Raw genomic sequence first — 22,857 nt, 5'->3', positions numbered from 1 at the left:
AACTAACGTGGAGAAACAGACACTTAGATGTAAATGAGGAAAAAACTACATAGCCAGATGAAGCCCGGTTACAACTAACATTAGCAATACAAGCATCCAAGCATCAGTGAATAAACCAATCCATCCAGTAATTTTCCCAGCTGCTCACAAGAGTTTTCCACAGATTACATTTTTACAGATTCCCTGAATTTACCATGGCATAACAACCTACCTCTGTATGTCTTGAATGAAGTGCATTGTATTCTTTCTTGAGTTCTGCTTCCCTCTCCTCAAGTCTGCTAACTGGAAGAAAAATACACAAGAATTAAAATTCAGTGCAGAGTTCTAGTAAATAAGATGGACTTGCCTGGGACCAGGCAACCAGATCAGTGATAAGAGTATTCTTAGCAGTGAAGAACAAAGACCAGGATATAAAGCTTGTTGGTTCTTGTGTTTTTAAACTCTCATTGCTTGAGTTTCCCAAGTACATCAACAGCAGCACAAGCTTACAATCTGCAATTCTCATTAAAAACCCAACCTTATCTTCCCTAGCTGACTGGAAGTCCAATGAGAGGGGATTTTTATATTCAAGGACACCACTGCTCCCATCAATCCAGCCTGGTTCACATGCGCACATGGGAATCACAGGAAGAGGGAGAAGCCACATCATGTACCTACAGTCTCAGATGAGAGCTGTGAGCTCCAGCTAAGGCTCCACACTGGTTTCCTAGAACCCATCATCTCCAGAGGTGTTTAACTAGGGCAAATCAGAACTAGGTATTGTCTAAAATAGCTGCAAGTCATATGCTGTAGTACAGAAATGAAGAGTTCTGCTGGCACCCACTCATATTCCACTGAGCATTAAAGGCAATAGATTAAGGAAAAGAAAATATCTGAATATTTCTGTAGGTATTCCAAGAAACGAGCAATACACCTAGCAGATTTAGTAGAACTTTGAGACAATGAGTCCATATTAACAGATTAACTGTAACAAACTGCAATGGCCCCGTGCAATTAACCTGCAGAAAAGCTGAAGGAATTCAGAATTTTCTTCCCACAACTTACTGTTTCTACTCAAAACAGAAAACATTTTTTTGCTGCTTAGAATCAATTTCCATCTATTTGTTTAGGTACTTCTAGGCACGATATTTATGCAACATAAGGACATTTCAAGTTCCATAACTGAGCTTCTCTTATTCCACTTGCACGTTTAAATACCCCTGGGAAACTTGAAATTCATAGTTATCCATCTCCAAAGACTCGTTGCCAAATGCACGTTATCTGAGGACAAATGCCAGCACCTTGTCTGCCATTTGCACATCTTCATAGTGCCAACTGGGTCTTCTGAAATGAATTTTCACTATGCCATTGCTTTTTGCTCCTTACCTCTGTATTTGGGCACAATACTTTACTGCAAGTATTTTCAATTAAGAAAAAACAATCTCTGCCAGAACCAAATGCTGGAACCAGAATACACAATTGTCCACTCACTCAAACCTGTGTAAACATTGTTAGCTCCTAATCTAATCTTGCTCTCGTAAGAACATTAAGTTCCTTAACAACACCTTTTGCACTCCACCTATAAATACCTATTGTATCAAATTTGATTTATACTAACACAAGACTGAACACTTTCATTTCTGCATTGTTATCAAACTAAACAAAAACCCCTTTAGGTCAAATAGCTGTACGTATGTACAAGTTCTGACAGCACAACATACATAAAAACATAAAAGCACAATACATACATACACTGTTTTTGACACACAACACCTAATGAATGGAAGATTTTAGTTTACTAGTTTTAGGCAACGGATGTTTTAAACTTCCTCATACATTTAAAGGGAGGTTATATGGAAGTTTGTGCTAAGCGCCTACAGAAACAAGTGTCAGAATTCATAGTTACAAAGTGAAGATGTGACAAAACAGATTTATCCACCAGCATTGTAGTCAGAAGTAATTACATTTTACAACAGCTGACCATCGCAGCCATCCTAGCAACAACCCGTCAGCAGCTACAAGGCAGAACTCAATGGCTTTAGCTGCCCATACCCCAACCAGCAATGGCCGAGCTCACTTGGGAATCCACCATCTCTGGGCTCTGCATTACAGCTCCCAGCACGTCTTCCTTCCCCGCAGACCAAGGGCCTGGAAATGCTTCCACTGTGCTAAACCTGCTTTAGGAGAGGCAAATAGCCTGAAGTCAGAAAGTGCAGACTGCATGACTAATTGGCTTCATGCTTCGTGAAACCAGGTCCCTCTCCTAGAAACAAGCACCCAGGGGGAGGCCGGCAGCCACACTGCCTCCTGGGAACCACCACTGCTCCATGCTGGATGGGAAATCATGGTTCAATACCGCCTTACCAGGAACTGGCAAAGAAACCACAGTGATGCACCCCGAGGCTGTTGGTATGCTCGTGTCTAGACAGCACAGCCAGCTCCTAGAGATTAATTTTATCCAGTGCATTCTGGGAAAAAGTACTTGACACAGCACTCTCAATGAAGACTAACACCACATTTGGTGTCACAAACACCTTCTTTGTAGCTACCTTCCTTAAATCCACAAAAGTGTTTCCTGCCATCACGGACACAACAAACAGTTCACACAAGGGTTGAGGTTCCATAAGAAAGCACACCATTTTCTCCCTCTGCAGTCCAATTTTAAGTAGCTCCCCAAGTCACAGAAGACAAATATACATTGTTATGGGTACTGCATCGTTAAAGAGGGTATCTCCATTAATCCTGTAACTATTTTTGTTACTTACAAAGGTTAAAAGAAAGGCCCTAGAAGATGATGTAATTGACATTCAGCATTTTCTTCTGGAAGCCACTTCCAGCTGCGTAACATGTTACAGTCCTAGAGCTGGAAGTTCCAGTGGTAAGCAGATGCACACTAAGTTTATATACCCACAACAGACACCACATCAATAATCCTCAAACCAGGCTTTTCCAACACCAGCAGGACGATACACAACACCGGAAATCTATTCTACCAAAAACATGCCTTGATCTTGACAAAACAACCAACAGAGTATGTTTCTCTTTTCCAGCTAAACACTTTGGAAGAGGATCAAATATTCCCTGAGGGCTGGAGACCACTACAGACTTGAACATAAAAGAGACTTGAACCTAGTGAAGAACAGCCAGAAGGATTTTGAGGAAGACCACCAGATTCTTGCCCCAAAGCCATGGAGAAACATATTAAGCCACTACTAAAGGTATATTCCCATCAACAGTAACAGGTAACTAAATAGGAGACCAAAATAAAACACCATCCACTGATACCTACAAGTACATTTAAAACCAATTGTCCGCAGTTCCACTTTACTCCACCAGCACACAAAGAGTGGAAGTCTGGCACCACGCTGATAACATCCCCCCTCAGGAGGAATGGAGCTGGGCACTGGCACTGCCCGACATGCTGGGTCTGCAAAGCAGCAGCCAGACACAGTTCCCATCGATCTGACTTCACTAACAACAAAAACAGCTCCTCGGATATTTCAGTCTAAGACTTTCCCCACTAAGATGTCAAGCAGATGATAAAAAGTTTGACGATGTATATCCTAAAAGCAAAATATCCATTCTTTTTGTTGTAATGTCTTTATAAAGCCATTATATCCTTGTTAAAATCACAGAAGACAGCAAAAGTTCATTGTGTAAGACATTACATGTGCAGAATATAACATACATCAAAAAAGTTTCACTACTCATGGTTAAAGTCTACATGGAAAAATTCTGAAGGTCTTCCAGCATCATAAGTACGAGCATAAAATGCAAATATTCCAGTAGTTTTAAGGCTGATGAAGAAGCACCCCACTGGAGCAACACCACAAACTCATGCCTAAGGGCTACTTCCAACCTTCTCCAGCACTGGCAATATCCTAACACATTCAGTGACCTGAAGTACCAAACCTAATCGAGTTCTCTCAAATCAAACCAATCACACCTAAAAACGGGAGATTAAATATAGCAATCTAGAGAGAAGCCTCTGGAGTTTCTGCCTCCTGACAGCGTTACGAGGAATGAGGCAGCAAAGCTGCCCGCCCTGCCTGTTCAAAAATCAGAGCTTACCTCCCAAGTCTGATGGCTTTTACCAAGATTGGAACACCCTCCATCTGTATGTTGTCCTCTGCCTCAAACTGCTGATAAGCCTGAGGGGGAGAAAGAGAAACACACCTGCTAGAATGCCAAATCCAACTGGTACAATGCCTTCAAGAGGAATTACAAATTCCTGCTACACAAGCCAGGACAGAGATCCAGCTCATTAATGAGACTTTCCTAGCACTAGACTATCTGAAGGCTCTCCTTGCACAGCTTTCGTCCAGCTCCATTCTTAAAAGCAGGTCCTATGCTAAAGTTTAGACATAGATCAAGCATAATCAATCTCAGGATCCAATAAGACCTTTAGACCTATTACGTAGTTGCTGAAGAGCACACACCTGAACCATGGATTGAAACTGGGGCTGAAGCTATCAAACAAGTATTTAACCTGAAAGAGATAACATCTGGAAATAAGCAGCACAGAAAACTGATTTGTAAAGCAAGTGATAAATCCCACTCCTTAGCAAGACTGACATCTTCAAGTAGCTCTTAGTACTGCAAACTAGAAGTCTACTTCTCAGTTTAAAAGCAAGGCACTTTAAAATACAAACATAATTTAGCTGTCAAGAATGCTCTTTTGATAGCAAGTATCAATGCATACAGCTGCATGGTCTTATCTCTCACGCTTCTGGACTGTTCAAGTATTCACTATGTCTCCGAGTCACAAGATCAGTGAAATTTATCACCACAAACCTGATACAGAACTTAAAAGATCTCCTTAAATGTTCTGCTACAACTTCTAATACAAAGACAACCATATGCCAGGAGATTCCTCTCAGGGTTTGAAATTCAGATGAACAAGGATATATACAAGCCAGCTTTTACTCAAAATCAGGTTAAAAAGCATTTGGATCCAGCACCAACTTCACTCCAAATCTCTGGTCAAAACAGCGTTTCAATGAGAAAAGTTTTGACTGACTGTTTTGAAAACAGTGGGAGGCTCCATTTATACATTTGGCTATTGAAACCAGTCACTTTTTGAGGAAATCCAACATGAAGTCAGCCTGAGCACAGAAGCTGCAGCAGACTAGACCAGTTTTTAAAACCAGATAACCAGCGACAACACAGGGACTTAAAATTCCAGAAGACATTTAAAGCCATTTTCTTCATGACTGCGACATGTACAGCAACAGAATTATTATAACAAACTCCAACACCTAAACCACTAGCACAATACTTCTTCATTTAAAAAAGGATATGAGCAGTTAATTATACGTCAGTGGATTTCAACCTCCTCTCATCACTTTTGTTCATGTATATTAATAGACAACTTTAAAGCAGGCCAACGGCTGCTCTAATTTTCTACTCCATTTTATTTTCACCTCCAGCCTTGTAGCATGACTCTGTTACTGTACCCCCTGCTCCATCTGCTGGCTACTGACTCCAGAAACAAGACGCACAGCAGGTACTCCTGTGACTTCCCAGCATAAGGCAGCAAGAAGGCAACTGAGAAATGCTTTAGTCCGAAACAAAGCCTTCCTTTCAAATAGAGTTTGATGCTCACACATCTCCCCTTACTGAAACACTCAATATAGCAAGACACTGGCACAGGGTGCCCAGAGAAGCTGTGGCTGCCCCATCCCTGGCAGTGCTCAAGGCCAGGTCGGACGGGGCTTAGAGCAACCTGCTCCAGTGGAAGGTGTCCCTGCCCGTGACAGGGGGATGGAACTGGGTGAGCTTTAAGGTCCCTTCCAACCCAAACCAGTCTGGGATTCTGTAATTCTTCAAGTTTCACCAATGATACCTAAGGCACAGTGGAGGGAAGGGCAGTGGGGAATGTGCTTGTAAATAAACCCATGTGGATGAGAAACTGCTGCACAGAGAAAGAAGCAGTAAACAGTAAGCTCCTAATTTGTTAATGAAGAAATACAAGAAGCCAAGCTGTTGTTTCTTCTTTGTTGGACAGCAGATTAGTTCTGCTGTTTCAGCCTTTGAAAACTAAGTAGGCGCAATCCAGACCCCCACTGAACAAACCTTAACTCTTCAACTTCTTTCAAGGACCTACTGAAAAGCTTTCTTGTATTCCTTAGAATAAATACAGGGCTGAGCCATACCTAGAAATAGCATTACCGACAGATGTATTTCATGCCAGTTTACTTATTCACATCACCATGTGCACAGATCACAACTCGAGTCAAAACCAAAACGAGCTTTCCCAGCTGAAAGTTTGCATTAAGTCTCCCTCCTAACTAGACAGGTCTGTGTTAATTTGCTGCTGCAGCTCTATGCAGGTGTATCTCAGAGTATCAGATGCCTTCAGATTATATCAAGAGGCTGTCTACCTGGGTGTATGTTACCGTAATGCTGGTATCTGCTTAGCTCAGATGAAAATCAAATACCAAATAACATCTGCAGATAACAGAACTGGGTCTTGCATTTTCCCTTGAAGCCGACAAAAGCGATAGTTCTGCTAAGCTTCCAAGGAAATCAAATCTGCATGTTTTTAGGTCGGCTGCCAAAACGTTCGTCTCATATTCCAAATAAAACCTACAGCAAGCAACAGCAATTGCTGCGTAATGTCACCTGACATAGGAAATACAATCACCCCAACAGTTGCGTCACAACATTCGGTTTCTGAAAAGCAAGAGCTGCTTCTTGGTTTTTCGTTGTTTTGTCGGGTTTTGAGGTTTCTGTTTGCCTAAAAAACCTTTTTTATTTTCCCCAAATATCATCTCACTTGAGCAGAAATTAAAAAGCCAAGATTTAATAAACTGAGCTATGGAAATACATGAGCGTTTTGTTTGTCCTGTCAAATGCAGTACATTACCTTGGTTGTAATTCAACACTAGGCAGATCCAGAAAAGGAACCAAATCTTTCTACTCCCACAGCCTACCACCTCCATCTGAAAGAACCTCAACCATGCAGACATCATGCTTTTCAGATACTCTTATAAGTAAGTTACTCTGAGAAGGATCCCTCCAGAAAGCACACCCGAAACTGTTTCATTCCTGTAGTAAGCCCAAACACCCTACAGGTGTCTTCTATGCCAAAATAATTAACTCACAGCCTGTAATACATAGAAAGAAACAACGTTCCCAAAAAGGGAGGCAAGAAAGGGAAATAAATTAAACCTCTGTAGTGCCCCCAGAGCTCAGTAGCACATCACATGAGCACGAAAGGCTCTTATCCCCTTCAGTAACTGGAGACTGAGCAGTATCCAAAGCAGTATCATGTGCCCTTAGAGTGTGCCTCGACAAGAGAGCTGTGGATTTCTATTACAAGATTTTAACAGCTCCATGTGCCTGGTTTTCCAGATTAAAGGCTGAAATTTGAAGCATTCCAACGCTGCAAACTAATTACAAGCAGAAGAAGTCTCACCACAGCAGACTTGAAATAATGTTAAAGTCAGATATATACAACCTCTTGTAAGAAACACATAAAACTGTATCAAGACTGGTGTCTGCCTCAGACTCATCACTGAGCAGAAGGGAAGGAGAAGAGAAAAATTTAAGTATTAAGCATTATTAAATTTATTTAACATTATTAAATTTATTAATATTTAACATTATTAAACATTTAATAACGTTTAATATAAATTTAATAATGTTAAGTATTAAACATTTATGTTGAATATGTTTTTGGAACCCTGGCATTTCCATGCTCCGTGCCCCTCCACACCATTCAGAGCTGCCCTCTGCTGTTGAGAAAGATAATCCATGAAAGTCAAGTCACGAAACCAAAATAAGACGTTTGCTCACACTCAGCACAAGCGTGCTGACAACCCACTTCCAAAAACTCTGCCTGAACCAACACCATCCCTACACAAACCTCCAGGAACTCTGTGATATTTAACTTGCTTTAACTGCCACAAGCCACAGACCCCCTGAGAGCATAGGTGCTTTCCTCTGGTCCCTGCACAGGTAGAGCTGAGAGCCAGCACACATTGACGTGAGGGCAGAGGTACCACAGATGGTTAAGGAGAAGAGCAGTAGCGCAAAACGAGACGAGGAGGTGGATCACAGGCCAGCGACCCACACCACTGCAGCACATTCCTGCACTCAAATAGAAGTCACAAATCCTTACACCTCTGCTCTCCTTTAAGCAGTTTGAAGTTTACCAACACATCCCAGGATGCAACACGTCACACTTTTTTGGCAGCAAACTTAGGCACCCACCACAATGCACCAAATATGAGGACCGAGTGCTACACATCACACAAGACTGGTAACTCAATACCCAGCACTCAGGATTTCATCACCTACCATGGCTCACACTCCTCCCAGCAGTGTCACCAGATCACACACTCATTGCTCCCTCTTTCCATTTTCTCCTACAGAAAAGCAGAGTAGGGTAGTTCACCCATCTAGGAGGTGGCTGAAAGCAACTGCCTGAGTTTGTAATGCAATGAAAACCATCAGTGAACCACAGGAACTTAGAAACTGATTGACAAAATAAGCTTATTTCACTTCTTCAATTTCAAATGGCAGATTTATCCCCACCCAGCTGGTTGCATATATAGCTATTAATGCAATCCCACATGATAAAGAAAAAGAAATATTTATTTGCACTTCAATTATTTCTTTTTCTTTAGTGTGAGAGCCACAAAGATTGCAAAACCAAGCACTTATAATTCAAGACATTACAAAATTGTGGGTTCTTGAGCAATTTTATCTGGCATGCACATTTAAGCATATACAATCATGTGGAACCAGACCATATAACTTAAGAGCTGCCCTATCCCAGGGCTAACTTGCCTTCACTACATGCTCTAGGTTGGACAGTGTTTATGGCAATGAATTAAAATGCTTTAATAGACAAAACTTGTTCTTACAGGCCTTGGTTGTTTGAGGAAAAACACAGAGCACAGGAAGTGGTCTACAAGAAGCAGGAAGTCTGGTAGTTAAAGTACTACATGAGGCGACAAGTCTTTCTTGTTGTCATCATGTCATAAACTGATGTTGCTTATCTAAGACTCTGCACTGACACAAAAAGAGCAAAGCCTGGTATTATTTGCTTACTTGCTGTGTGCCAGGCTTTGCAATTCCCATTATCAGCGATAATACTATCACCATTCTCCATGTTGACAGGGTACCAATTGGCAATACCACAGACTAATTCAGGTGCACAGGCAGTAGTAGCATAGGAAGTAGAAGAGAAAAATATAGCGAGATGACTTGTAGCTGCATCCAGTGAGTTAAAATGACACATTGGTACCTCTGTTATCATAGGACATACAAATCACCTTGCTATAAATCAGAAAACAAAAGGTAAATTTAGACTACTTCATCAATATGTACACTCATATAGTTTTCATACCCTAGAAATGGAGAGTGCTAAAAAACCCAGTTCACTTGCATAATATTCATTAGGTACTCAACAGCTGTGCTTAAACCCCCTTTGATCTTGCTCTGCATCAGCAGCATGTGAAAATCTCTGCAACAGTCTTTCATGTTGTCTCAGACAACTTACCAACCCAAATGATAAGCAAAACTCAATGTTCAACACAACCCTATTGCTTCTCCAGAGTCACATCTTAGCCATCACAAGAGGTTTTTCTTCAATAAAACCATTTTGGAACTGTTTAAAAGTCAGTGCTCCAACGCCAGAACTTTAAGTTAGTACAACTGTTTTCACCAACACTATTTCTTACAAATAAACACCAAGCAGTTCTAGCCAACACTCAGCGGTTCTATCAGAACAACTGAGTTTCTCATGCAAATGTATCCCATTATAAAGATACACACACACATATATATACACACAATGTAATTAAAACTTTTAAATCATACACTGAAGGCTTAATATTCAAGGCAAAACCAAGAAATTCACAATAACAGATTAGCAGAACAACATAGAACAGTGCTGTGCACATCAGCATATGGTAAGTGCAACTTCTGTGTAAGAGAAACTCCAGGTGTGCTGCCACATACATTGCCAGGAATTCAAATTAGTTTTCTGTGCATCTACTTTGTACTTTTTATTACAGTAATAGAAAAAGTAAAGGCTTATATGACATCAGGCAATCTTGACACCATAATCTTGTTGTTAGAGTACAGGGTCTCCCATTAACAAGTTGTTTGAGCTGCAGGCTTAGAGCAGAGGCCTTCTGGAAACAGTGTGCTTCGTTAGGAAAACAGACCACTCGGCTCTCCTTCCAATGTTTTCTTTTCCCCTTTGCTGTTGCTTTTAAATACATACACATTCCTATTCACAAGCAACACAGCATTTCTGATACCAGTCTCTACAATATGCTTTCAATTCTCCATTTTAGCTTGACTTGACCTTTAAAGATGCATTCCTGGGAAACAATCATCCCTGTCTTCACTAGAAAAGACTGCTTGAAGGGTTCCTCCATCACAGTACAGAATCCAAGAATGTTTTAACTGCAATGGACCTGAAGTACACACCTCTAAGATTTGCCAACAACATTCTAAACAACTGAGGTTTCAGAAAGGCTCAGCTCTGCACGTCACCCACTTTAATCTTAACACTCGTGCACTAGTACTTCTACCCTGCTATAGACTCACTCATGCCACTGAAAATTAAACTTTACAGGAAGATTATTATACCTTCCGTTCCAAAAGAGAGCTACAGCTTGTTGCCTTATGGGCAGAGAAGGTGGCTGAGTAGAAATAATGGAAGAAAGAATTGTGAAAAGGGGCTACTTTGACAACTGACACTCTGCTTCTTGCAACTGAGCTTATCTCAACCTTATCAGGCTTGCTTCAGTCTTGCTTTACATTTCTGTATGGCCTAGCAATAAAAGCTGTATAATAATTGATAGACAAGATAGTCTCATGTCAAGAGAAGTTAGCTCAGAAGCTTGACAAAATGTTCCATTAATTCATATTGATTACTATTTCTACACTGTGCCAAAAAGGATAAATGAAAACAGAAATCAGAACTTTCATTGCATGATTAACACTCACAGAAAAAACTAGCAGCATAGGTCTTCCATCTTCAATTTAAGACTGGCGGTGAGAGAGATGAAACGAGATTTGTGTGGCGTTGAGTATTTTTCTTCCTCCACTCTTTACTCAACTAGTAGTAGAAAAGCTGGTGATTCAGCTTCATTCAATGACTGTACCTGGCTAAGAAGCAGTTCAGCAGAATGTCTAAGCTGCAGTGTATTCACGCTGTAACTTCCAGTGTATCAGGAGAACTGATCATTGTTATCCTTCTTCCAAAACTTACACAAGCTTCTGTAAATTACACAGAACATCTCTAGAAGTGGAAGTATTCTCCCCTAACTCTTTCTGTAAAAACTAAGTGCCTTGTAGAAATAAATAATGCAGCAGAAATTATACAAAAGCTAATGAAAATTGGCATCAATAGCATTCTCATCCCAGTAGTGCTTCTAAACCTGAAGGCTACATTTATTTCCAGCACAAACAGTTTAATGGGAAGAAAATTTGCTTGTTTTATAATCACTAACCAGGGAACAAGTTCTACACGTTCAGGTTTTCTCCTGAAAAAGTAGGTAAATATGAAAATGGCATGGTCTAAAGGTAAAACAACCACAAGTAGGATAGCAGAAGAATCAGATTACAAGTCACAAGCTTATATCTGATTTGTTTGCCTTAATATTAAGGAAAACAATGTTACACAAGAGTTAAACCCAGTTATCTGTGAAAATACAGGTATCAGACAATACATGTGCTAAATACCTGTGCTATCATTTCACAGAACAGAAGTTCACACACTACCATCAGTTACAGGGAGTGCAATATATTTTACTTACTTTGATCAGCATAGTTTTTCGCTTTTAGCTCGAGCTGTCGCGTCTGTGATTCTAGTGCTTCCACTCTGGTCTGCAAGTCCTTTTTCTCCTGTTCTTGAGAATCTTCAAACTCGATGAATTTCTAAACAAAAAAAAAAGTGAAGTTAAAGTCAACAATTAATGACAGGTTTGGGTTTTTTTAAGCCTGAGCAAAGTTCTTTCTCCGAAAAGAAAGAAAAGAGATCATTCCTAGATTCATTTTTAAAAAGACTTCCACTTTAAGCAGCATGTAGGAAACAGGACAGCAGTCCTTCACAGCAGGGAAGGGTGCAAGCAGGTTACCTAAACACATCTACAGCCCACATTTAAACATGAAGAACCCTATTTTAGCCCAGCATCCACCAGTCAAGCATCCCACCTTGGCTACTCTGTGTAATCGCTATCAACTAAGCGCCAACGACTTCAATGAAGACTGCTTGGGACTAACATAAATATGAATTATTTCCTCCTTCCCTAACTTCACACACTTGCCTGCCAACACTGCACATGAATACAGAAAGTCTTAGCATCCTTAGATGTGACTGAACACTGGTGAAGCTTATCCTCACCTGTAAACCACAAGGGGACTGACACTGCAGTAGGGACACGCCAGCAACAGGGCAAACCAAAATGACATGCTGTCTTTTCATTCCCACCCAATCTTTTATCATTTGATATATAAATGATAAATGCTTAGAGTATTCATCAAATACTTAATAACCATCTCCTACAATCATCCAACTGCAAAGAAAACTATTCCCAAGCATTCTGCAATTGTGCTGATCACCATCCTCTGCTGCTTACCTTGGCTTCCTTTGTGTCTCACTGCTGCATACATCAGTGTTTATGTTTTATTGCATTAAAGTTCCCAGTTCATCATAACAGCAGGTTTTTTTGCTATTTTTCTTAACCAAAACCTTCAGAAATTCAACATGTACTGCTAGCACAAAGAACACCAGGAGCCAACGATATCTTTGGATATGTAGTACACTCTATTCTGCGCTGCAAAGGGAAGGCAAGGCCACAAAACACAAGTTACGCAGAAGGCCCGTTATACAGGGAGGAAGAGCACAGAACAAGCCTTTGCACAAAAAAAACCCAGACATCCAAGATAGCTGAAGGGTGAGAAAGCAACCTGCAGCTGGGTACCACATGGAAGCAAAGAGACAGAGGAGGCAGCAACTTAAAAAAAGGGATGTTATAGGTGATTTGAATGTGTTTTCCTGCGTATTGCTAGGAAAACTTCGCGGCAAAAAATACTTTAAATGTTCACACTGACTTTTAAAGAGCTTTAGCCACTTCTATAGCTTTTACAAAAGCAGACACTCGTAACCCTATGAAAACAGCTTCAGCAGGGTCATCAGAAGAGGTTCTGCTTAAAATGTTACTTGGATTGCAGAAATGCATCAAAATCTATGAAGTGGAACAAGAGTTCCTTTCAGACAAGGCTATCACAGGACTAGGGATGGTGTTCATATGACTGTGCTTGAAGCTAAACCATGAAACAATTGAGAAACAGCTGACATGAGCCCAGGTAGCATTGCTTTGGGTTCTGTAATGAGTTCTCCCGCTTCAGAAAAAGAGAGATGTGGAAAAGTCTTTCACCCCCCTCAACACAAAGTTTGGGAAGATTAATTTGTCAGTGCCGTGCTGAAAAACTCCAACTTTCAACTTGTTCCACGTCTCCTTGGCAGCAAATGATACAAAAGTTTTGCCCCTTTTATATTAAATATTCAAGTCATGTCTGGCTTATTCTTAGCAGGCTCCCGTATAGAAAAGGGCTTCAAAGTTTGACACAAATTTGGCACTGAGGCTAAAGACCCACATGGTTTGTTACATTCAACATGGGAAAATATGAAAGAAGAATTACAGAACTGTAACATCTTTGTTTAGTTGCTTCTCTGATGATTTCCCAAAGTCAGATGTGTCTTAGCTTGCAAAAGACCAGTGACGATTACACTTTTGAATAAACAGCCGTTCAAAGTCATCAATGTCATTGTTACTCATGGAACTAAAGATAGACAATATTTCCTCTGAAGTCCTTCAACCGCAAGGATTAAAACAAGATTTGTATTATATGCTTTTGTTACCTTCCACTAGTTTACCTTCGATTTGTTCAAGTTAGAATTTAAGTTACATCTCTTCAAAGCATTTTTATAAGTAGAGCTGGATAACTTGTTTTTCCTCTGCTGAAAACTACACCTTATCAAATCATGGATTGAATACTTTAGACTTTGTTTCTATTTGGTTTCATCTCTTCTTCCGGTGGTGGTAACAGAGGCAGAGCCCTAGAATATCGATCACCTTGTCATGAGTACACTTGTATGACTAAAGTGTGAGGCATCCCTACCCACAGCAGGGGGGCTGGAACTCGATGATCCTGAAGTCCTTTCCAACCCAAACCATTCTATGACAGCAGGACCAGGCAAGCCAAAGGTAGGCTGAGCACCCACACTGAAAGACCTTTTTCTTCTTTTATTTATTTACCTTGACAATATATTCAAACATTGGACACCACCTGCGCTGTTTAACATAAATGCAACAACATATGTAGGAACATGTTAGCCACTCAAAATATGGATATTAGACATACTCTTGTTTCATCCTGAGCTACTGGTTACACAAAATAACAAGGCAGACAAACTTCTAGCTTTCCTCATTTTAACTGACATCCTGCCTAAGCCACAACGCCGTATCTTACAACTCTAACAAGAAGTGAGACATTCTTGGTGCTTTTTTCTTTAAGAACAAGCTGAAGGATATCCATCTCTAAAACAATCACACCCAATACCACACCATTACAGAATATATGGCTAGAATGGTCCTTAACAGGTTGGCTTGTTTCAAGGCTCAGATGTTCAGTGTTGATGCCTGGATCCTAATTTTGATAAGGATATGATGAGGCATAAGCACAGGATATGATGCACGCCTCCTCCTGCATGTGCCTGCTGCTGAAATCCAAGCCTGTGATACCTTCAGAAACTATGTTTGGCAACTCCCATTTAATCCTTCCCATTTTCTCCAGGCAAGTATCAACTATGGCATTTCAGACAAACATTTGCCTACCCTGCTCTTAAAGACCTCCAATAAAAAGTACTTCACCAATAAGGTTCAGTCTTTGTCATCCATTTTAATCTACTTAAAGTTTCCAGCAATAAACACTGTAATAAATACAAACTCAGACTACACAATGGAACAACACAGCATACACATTTGGAGTCCTCCCATATGCATACAACCATTTAATCACTCAGGAATATAGTGCCAGCCAAATGAAACATCTTTTCCTCCATTTATCTTCTGTTTCCTTATATTTTAACTTGCTTTCCAGTCACACAATCCAGTTCCAACACCAAGCGTATCCGATGTCAGGGTTCCACCTACTTGGCAGTCTTCATTACCCTATGACATGCCCTTCAGTAATTTTTACTGCAGTGAATGCCAGCCTTTCAGCCAATGGCAAGTTCTTCCTGGAGTAGGTAAAGAGAATTAACTACAAAGCCAGCTCAGCTGGACTTGGGGCAGAGAAAAACACATGTTCCTGAAAACAACATAGTAACTTTCACACTACTTTAGCAAACTTTCTGTACAATGGATCTCAGTTTTGTTCTCCCATAAAATACTTAAAACTCTTACTGCAGAGTGTTTACTTAACATACAATCCTAAGAAAGAAAGTTAACTTTGGGAACAGTAAGAAAAGTGAACTTGATGGCTGCCTCGACTGATTTTCATGGTGTTGAATCCTTTTTCATGGTTGTGAAGTAGCAACCACATATTTAACATAAGATCTCAAGAACAGCTTAATTCCACCAACAGCAGAGAAGCTAAAAGATACACTGGACAGCCTGACATGGCTAGAAGGAGCAGATTTTATCTTGTTACCAAGTCTACACAAACCACCTTCTGCCAGCACCATACACGCAGGTATGGAGCCATGTACTTCTAGAGGAGTCAAGCTTACTAGTGTATAAAATAGCAGAACCCCAAAATGTTCTTCCTCTCCCACTTCTTTGTGGCAGGGTGTGCTGCCTAGCATTCACTAAGTGGGAAGATGAGTTATGCAGAACTGTAAGCAGAACAGCTGGTTCCTCTATTACTTCAGTCATATCACAAAACATACCATGGTAAGAGTCAGACAAGGGACTTCACAGCAACTAAAAAGATGATGACTGCTGCCCAGAGGACTGAGAAGTAGGCCCAGAACTTCTGAAATCACCTTAACAGAAGCCCACAGGCAACAGCTTTCACGATGTGTCTTTAGTAACATGGATAATGATATAAGGAGATGCCTATTCAAATAATAAGCTATTCATATTCATCTAGATACTGCTGCAAACAAAAATTCCTAAGCAGCAAGCAGAAAGTAAAAAGGGATATGTTAATTCTTCAGGGCAGTCAGAACAGATGGTATGGAATACTGAACTTAGTAGCTCAAAATTCTCCATTTTGCTGTCAGCTTACACAAGCAACCTCCACAAGGAAAGTTACACACTAAGCCAGTAACTTGTTGTCCAAGAAAAACAGTGCTATATTCATGTCCTTCCTTCTGTTTCAACCATACTGCACCCATCAGATTATCTCCACATTCATAAAAAATGTGCAATGATCAGACCTGAATAAACCATCTACCTGTCATGAACATACTGTGCTGTATCTATGACAGACACCTTCACATATGCACAGCACATAACAGGTGACCTTTGTGCTTACAGGTGAAAACATGGTCTTTGGTCTAACTGCACTTTGGAAAGCATTAGTAAAGTGTCTTGCAGCATGAGTACTAGTCTTTAGACTACATAACACCAGTGCCTTCAAGTTAATGTAACATGACACAAAGGAACAGGGATGGCAGCGAAATACACTACCAGCATCAGTACATACAGCTCCTGCAGAGCCACACTGCCACAATTAGCACCATATTCTATTTCATCACATTATGTTTCTGCTGCTCTTCCCAAGTCCTGCTTGTTTTCAACCTGGCAAGTGTTGCCTGTGTTTTAAGCCCAATTGATTTTCTCATTAATTAGTTCAGAAAATACTTATCAGTCCTCTTATGCTCTTAATAAAGTGTTTGCTAAAAAAGCCTTTCACATGCAGCTTGTGTCAGAACTAGCAACTGATTCTTTATGGCAACAGGCCCCAGACTGAAATCCATACGGCATCCTACAACAACCCATGTTTGACAAGGAAGAGGAACGGTCTATTGGTCCAAGAGCTGGAGGGACACAGTTCACACCACACTGATTGTAACAAACTGATAAAGCACTGCAACAATGTGCAGACAACATTTTGCCCTCACTTGTAACAGTACCATGTACAAATATTTGTACAGGGCTGAAGTTTCCCAATTAGATTTCATTGTCAATATTGTCTCCACCCCTCAGTGTTGGTGTTGTCATTCTGATTTTGGGGAAATTTAGAAACTAAACACCCCACAGAGATAAGCACAGAACACCAAGTCTGGAAATAGACTTATAAGATGGCTTGTTCTGTTACAGATAATGCTGTCAATCCAATTCCCTACAGGAGTTTAGCAAGACAATGAACTGGAGGAAGTTGTCCTGCAGAGCCGCTTTCTATTGTAGTGCTTTATAATCTCGCAGAAAAGAATGCTTCACAAGCTTATTTATGCTGAAATAGTTCTTAGGTATTTTTATTTCAGTTTTTGCAGCAACACCCAAAGGCAGAGCCTGTGTCATTGAACAGCCTGCACCACCTGTTGCTGACTGCAGCTTCTATGCACCAACTCCGAAGAACTTCACACAGCAGAGATTTCCATGGGTTTTCCCATGCATTCTCCCTGTTGGTTGTAAATACCCTTTACAACCGCTTTGACACGAACAACCTGCCTCCTGACAAGGGGAAAATCCAAAGGGAAAGTGGAAGAGCAGAGAAGACAGTCCGTGGGTCCTCGTCTGCTCTGCAAAGCAGGGCTGCTTTTCTCCTCTGAACCTGCTGACCAGCACTTAGGCAGAGTTACTTAAGAGGCCTCCAAGAGAAGCGGTGCTAGGGACAGGACACACACGGCAGCTCCGTCACCGACCGCGCTCCCCGGCCACCCGGTACTGCCCGGAGCACCACGTACCGGCTCTCCCGCGGCACGGGCAGGGACGGCGCTCCCCGCCTGCCCGCTCCACAAACGCATCAAGACCCGAACCCGTCCCTCGGTGGCCCCGGGCCGCTCAGGCAGATACAGCCCGCACCGCCGGGGCCTCCTTCCGTGGAACCGGCAGGAGCCGCCACCGGGCCGCGGCGCTCCCCGGGCCCGGGTGCCGCAGCTCCCCCCCGCCTTCGGCAGCCCCACCGCCGCCGCGCCGGGCAGGAAGTGCCCCCCGCCTGCGCGGAGGAAGAAGCGCGGAGCCACCGCCCGCCTCGGGAACGGGCCCCCGCCCTCCACCGGCTCCGGGCCCGGCGCCCGCCCTCACCTCCTCGGCCTGCTTGCGCAGCGCCTTCTCTCGCTCGTACTGCGTGAGGAGCTGCTCGTTGTCGTCCCGCAGCAGCTCCAGCTCCACGCTGGTCTCCTGGCTGTGTGCGCACACCGAGTCCAGGTTCTCCAGCACGGCCACCACCAGCGGCATCAGCTCGGCCACCACCTCCTCGTCGTAGCGCCCGATGAGCCGCTCGAACTCGCGGTAGATGGAGCCCGCCAGCCCCGACACCCTCTCCGACATCATGGCGGGGCCGGGGCCGCCGGGGTCCTCCTGGTAAACCACGCCGTCCGCCAGCTCCATGGCTGCCGGCGAGCGCCTTCCCTCGCGGGGCCCGGCGGGGCGGCAGCAGCTCAGCGCGCTCCCGGCGGCTCCTCCTGCCTCTGCGGCGGGGCCTCGCCTGCAGCCCGGGGGGCGGACAGCGGCGGCGCACGGCACTGACCTCACCCGCCGCGCCGGGGCGGGGCGCGCGTCAGGCGGGAGAGGCGGGGCCGCGCCGGGCGGGTGGGGCCATGGCGGCGGCTGCGGGGATGGAGGGGTCCTGGTGCCGCCGCGTCCTCCATCGGGTTCCGCAGGGCCGGGGTGGGAGCACCGGAGCCATAGGCGATGCGCCCGGTGTGGGGCGGAGCTCTGCTGGCACGGAGTGCGGCGTTAGGGTGTTGGGTTGTGGAGCGGGAGGCCGAGCTCCGACCCGGGGGGCCGCGTGATTAAACCTTCATCTCTGAACGGAAGATGTGAGGAGGTGCTACTGACAGCTCCCGGGAAGCGCCGTTACTTACTTGCTGCACCCACAGAGGCATAAACAGATGGAGTGACTCATGTGGGAATGACTGACGGTGCTAAACCCAGGGTTCAGGACTTGGCGGCTCCCAAACCCCTCCTGGGTTGCTGTGCTGGCTCATCTGACAGCGAAAGGAACCCTTATTTCTGATAAGGTCTCCAGGTATCAGGAATCCTGGTTTATTTGCAATAACACGGCTTAGAAAGCATCTTGCAGTTACTAAGATTGGTTTTCCAGGGATTTGGGACAGTGAAGTGCATTCTGGATCATGTGCTTTGTCATGGGAATGGTATGAGCTATTCTAGACATTCATAGTAAAGTTGAAAACACCTTCTGAGATTGAAAAGCTTCAGCGCTGCTTCACATCCCTTACTTTTATCATAGAATCCTTTAGGAAAAGGAAACCTTTAGGATCCTCGAGTCCAACCGTTAACCCAGCACTGCCCAGTCTACCACTAAATCACATCCCTCAGTGCCACATCTACACATCAGTCTTTTAAACACCTCCAGGGATGGTGACTCCAGCACTTCCCTGGGCAGCCTGATCCAGTGCTTGACAGCCCTTCATTTTTCCCAATATCCAACCTAAACCTCCCCTGGCACAACCTTTAGGACACAATTCCTAATTGGGAAAATCACTATTTTTCATTAAGTAGGAGTATTTTGTGTACAAGGGAGTTAAGGAACCCGATGGCAGCACTGAATAAAGCAATGAGAAGTGGTGAACTTTGAGGTGATGGCATTGTTTTCCACTGGAGAGCACTAGAGGTTAGCACTGTGTTTGCTCTCACGTGGACTGATTCTAAGACAAGTAACAATGCTTTAAACATGTATGCTCTGTTGTCTTCTTATGCACTAAGCTAGTGGACCTGCACAGGAATAATGAGGAAGAAGAAAAGAGTCCAGCCCCATATATTGGATTTCTTGGAAGTTCTGTTTAGACACCATCCTCCTAAGCTAATGTTTAACATAGTGAAGCCAGGGCATAGGCAGTTAAAGTACACATTTATTTCTAAATATGGCAAAAGAAAAGAAAAGCTGATTGCCCTTGAATTGTTAAATCATTTTAGCTAAAAAATAAGTTTAAAAAGATACAGTGTGTAATTTCCTACTCTCATTTCCTCAAGTGCAATTTTCATTTAAATTACTGGAAATGATCCCTATGAAAAGACAATTTTTTTTTACTATTTTTCTTCAGCAGTTATCCGCTGTGGAAAACTGCAACTTCTCCTTGTTTGCCTGCTGTCTACTACAGATTAGAGTCTTTACTTGCTGCAGAAGTGCTGAGGGAAGCTCAGAATTCCTCTCTCCCTTGAAATCATACATCATTTCCCTTCACTGCAGTTGTTTGTATCGCGGAGGACACTGAGCGCCTTTGGGGTGGGGGTTGTTGACTTGTGGTTTTTTACCTGAGCATGAATAAATCCTGTAGGAAGCCTGCAAACAGCCGAAGCCCAGAGGTAACTCAGTTCTGCTCCCAGGACAAGGCTACCAGCCCGTAGCTAATTGCAGTGGACTTTTAACCTTGAGCTCACCATGCTATTCATGTGGAATACCCCATAATGTGAGGACAGCTCTAAGCAGCTGCAGATTACTGTGGGGATGCAAACACCAATCATCTTGAATTGCAGCAGAGATCCTTTTCCCTATGTAGAGTTTTACAGTTATTGCCATCACACTGGGCAAATTGCACAAGTGCATCAGCTCAGAAGACATCCGCTCTGACAGATGGCAGAAATGGGTCAAGGTGTCTGCCGACAGCCTGTAAGGGACGGGGTCTCTGAGGATATGCTATTTTTGTCCTGTTTCTATTAGCAAAATGGATAGATGTGGTTTTCTTTCACAGCTGGAGCAAGTCTGTCATGAAACAGGCAGGCTGTTGCCATTAGAGTTGCAATCAGACTGATGAGTACAAGTAGAAAAGAGCCATTTGTGCTCACATTTTATTTCTAGTCAGCTGGGGGGGTTCTAACATGGATAAATGAAGTATTTCAAAAGATGAACAACAGAAAAATTACCTGGGAGACAAATTTAAGTGGTGTAAATATATATCTTATTAATAGTCTTTCCATTGTGATTGTGTTTTATGATGTGCACCTCACAGTCAGTGTGAGACCAGAAACTCGGGGATGGACTAAAAATAGGACAGGTTACAGAATGATACCCTAGTTGCTTGCCAGGAGATTAAAGGACCTTGATGATGACCTGTCAAGTTAGTAAACTAATCAAGCATATGAAACAGCACGAAGAAACCTGATACTATAGGTTTTGTAGCTTGAAAGCAGTGGCTGGCTGTGGTAACTACTGGAGTAAAATGTCATTATACTCTTGGAGAAAGAACTGCCTATGAAAGAAATTATTTTTCTGGTTAACAAGAAAAGTTATATTCCTTATTCTTAGAAATACCAGTTTGTTCAAAAGTAAATTGGTTTGCAATTTACTAGGGAAGGAAACTACCCCTTGGATCAGGATGGGGTGAGAAGAGCTTCACTGGGACATTACCCAGATGAAGAAATCTTTGTAAGAGCTTAATTCTGTGGTGCTTTATACCTTAAAGCACAACAGAAATCAAGCTAAAAGCAGATAAATAATAGCAATGCTGCACTAAGGGAAGAGTAGTATAACCACGAGCAACAAAAGACATCAGACTTATGAGTGTGGTTATGAGGAGCAAGCAGTGCACAGCACAAACTGAGTCCCAGTGAGTACTCCTCAAATGCTGTGAGTGGTACAGATAGGGGCTGTGAGCTGCGATCAGCCACAACAGCAGAGCCAGGAGCTTTGTTGGAATTCTGCTGACCTTCAGAGACATTCACAGCCTTTTGCCTCAGGCCGGCTTTAAAAATCTCTACTGATTTCAAGTAATATGTAAATGCCTTGAGCTCCGTCATTATACTTAGTTCACTCACTGAACTCTCTGAAGGTCTTTGCTTTCTCTCCCCATGGTCTGCTTTTAGGAAGTTACTTGGCTAGACTGTCTCCTTCTTTGCATTTTAGCTAAATATGGGATTTTCAATGTAATTTAGTAATATTGGTAGAATTTTCAACCAGCAAAAACTGCTCATTTATACAGTTAACACTAACAAGGAAACACTTCTGCGGTGTTTCGTGTACTGCGCAATGCACGACATGCTCTGCTAATCGTGGATTAATCTCAAAAGTGCCAAAGATGACCCTTATTTAATGAGGTTAAAAGACTTGGCAAAGATCACAGAGCAGATCTATGGGAAAGCTGCAGACAGTGCTTGCCCACCTTCTGGCAGGTCCTAAGCTGTAATCGTTAAATGACATAGTTTTACCAAGGCTGTAAATAGATGTCCTATTGCTGCTTTTAAGTGATTATTTTTCTAAGCATCCTGTTTCTAGAGACTTTTTCTATTGTTAAAGATTATTTTGCCTTAGTGAGGATTACAGCATTAATGTTTGGTTTAGTAGTGTGAAATAGGTTAAATAAATGGGTATCGATACAACAGACTATAGTGGGTTGACATTATCCAGAGAGAAACTTCAAATCCAAAATGACTTGGGGGGGGGGGGAACGGGACGGGACACAACTTGCTGGAATGTACAATGCTGTGGGGGTGATTTGCAATGATGTGGGGGTTTTAAACATCTTACATTGAATCAGAGACCATGAGAAAATGAGTACATTGGAGCATGATGATACCTGGGGGAAAAAAAGACCCCCAAATACTAGTAAATGTTATCTGAATAGATGCTGTGTCAGATCCAGATTCTCCCATCAGAACTAGAACTGAGACATGGATGTGTATAGGATTGAGGCGAAGGGATCCCAAGGAAGGAAATCCACCCTATCAAAATGCTAAACTTATCCCTTGTAAGTCCTGCCCAGAGGGAAGTGAAATC

The 22,857-nt window shown here is 42.6% G+C and overlaps 1 protein-coding gene across 4 annotated transcripts in view; it reads right to left on the bottom strand.

Annotated features, from left to right (window-relative positions):
• The window catches only part of SPAG9 (sperm associated antigen 9), a 63,767-nt gene extending 45,105 nt beyond the window's left edge, over positions 1-18,662 (bottom strand). For 2 of the 4 annotated variants that reach the window (XR_009743742.1, XM_061455407.1), the window contains exons 1-3: positions 18,207-18,661; positions 11,763-11,883; positions 212-282 (exon numbers count right to left, since the gene is read on the bottom strand). Coding sequence is in view for 2 of the 4 variants with exons in the window: in XM_061455407.1 (XP_061311391.1) it covers positions 212-282; positions 11,763-11,883; positions 18,207-18,512 (498 nt within the window). In the remaining 2 variants the exon portion in view is untranslated. Of the gene's footprint in view, positions 1-211; positions 283-11,762; positions 11,884-18,206 lie in introns of all 4 variants that reach the window. The other 2 variants (XR_009743743.1, XM_061455408.1) reach the window with 2 other exon arrangements.
• Between the last annotated feature and the right edge of the window lie 4,195 nt (positions 18,663-22,857).

The sequence above is a fragment of the Pezoporus flaviventris genome, unplaced genomic scaffold (genome assembly GCF_033815535.1).
Source record: "Pezoporus flaviventris isolate CSIRO_AGI_PZ_B2104156 unplaced genomic scaffold, CSIRO_AGI_Pfla_v1 ptg000020l, whole genome shotgun sequence".
Classification (NCBI taxonomy): Eukaryota; Metazoa; Chordata; class Aves; order Psittaciformes; family Psittacidae; genus Pezoporus; species Pezoporus flaviventris.
This window is presented reverse-complemented; position numbering and strand designations above follow the sequence as displayed.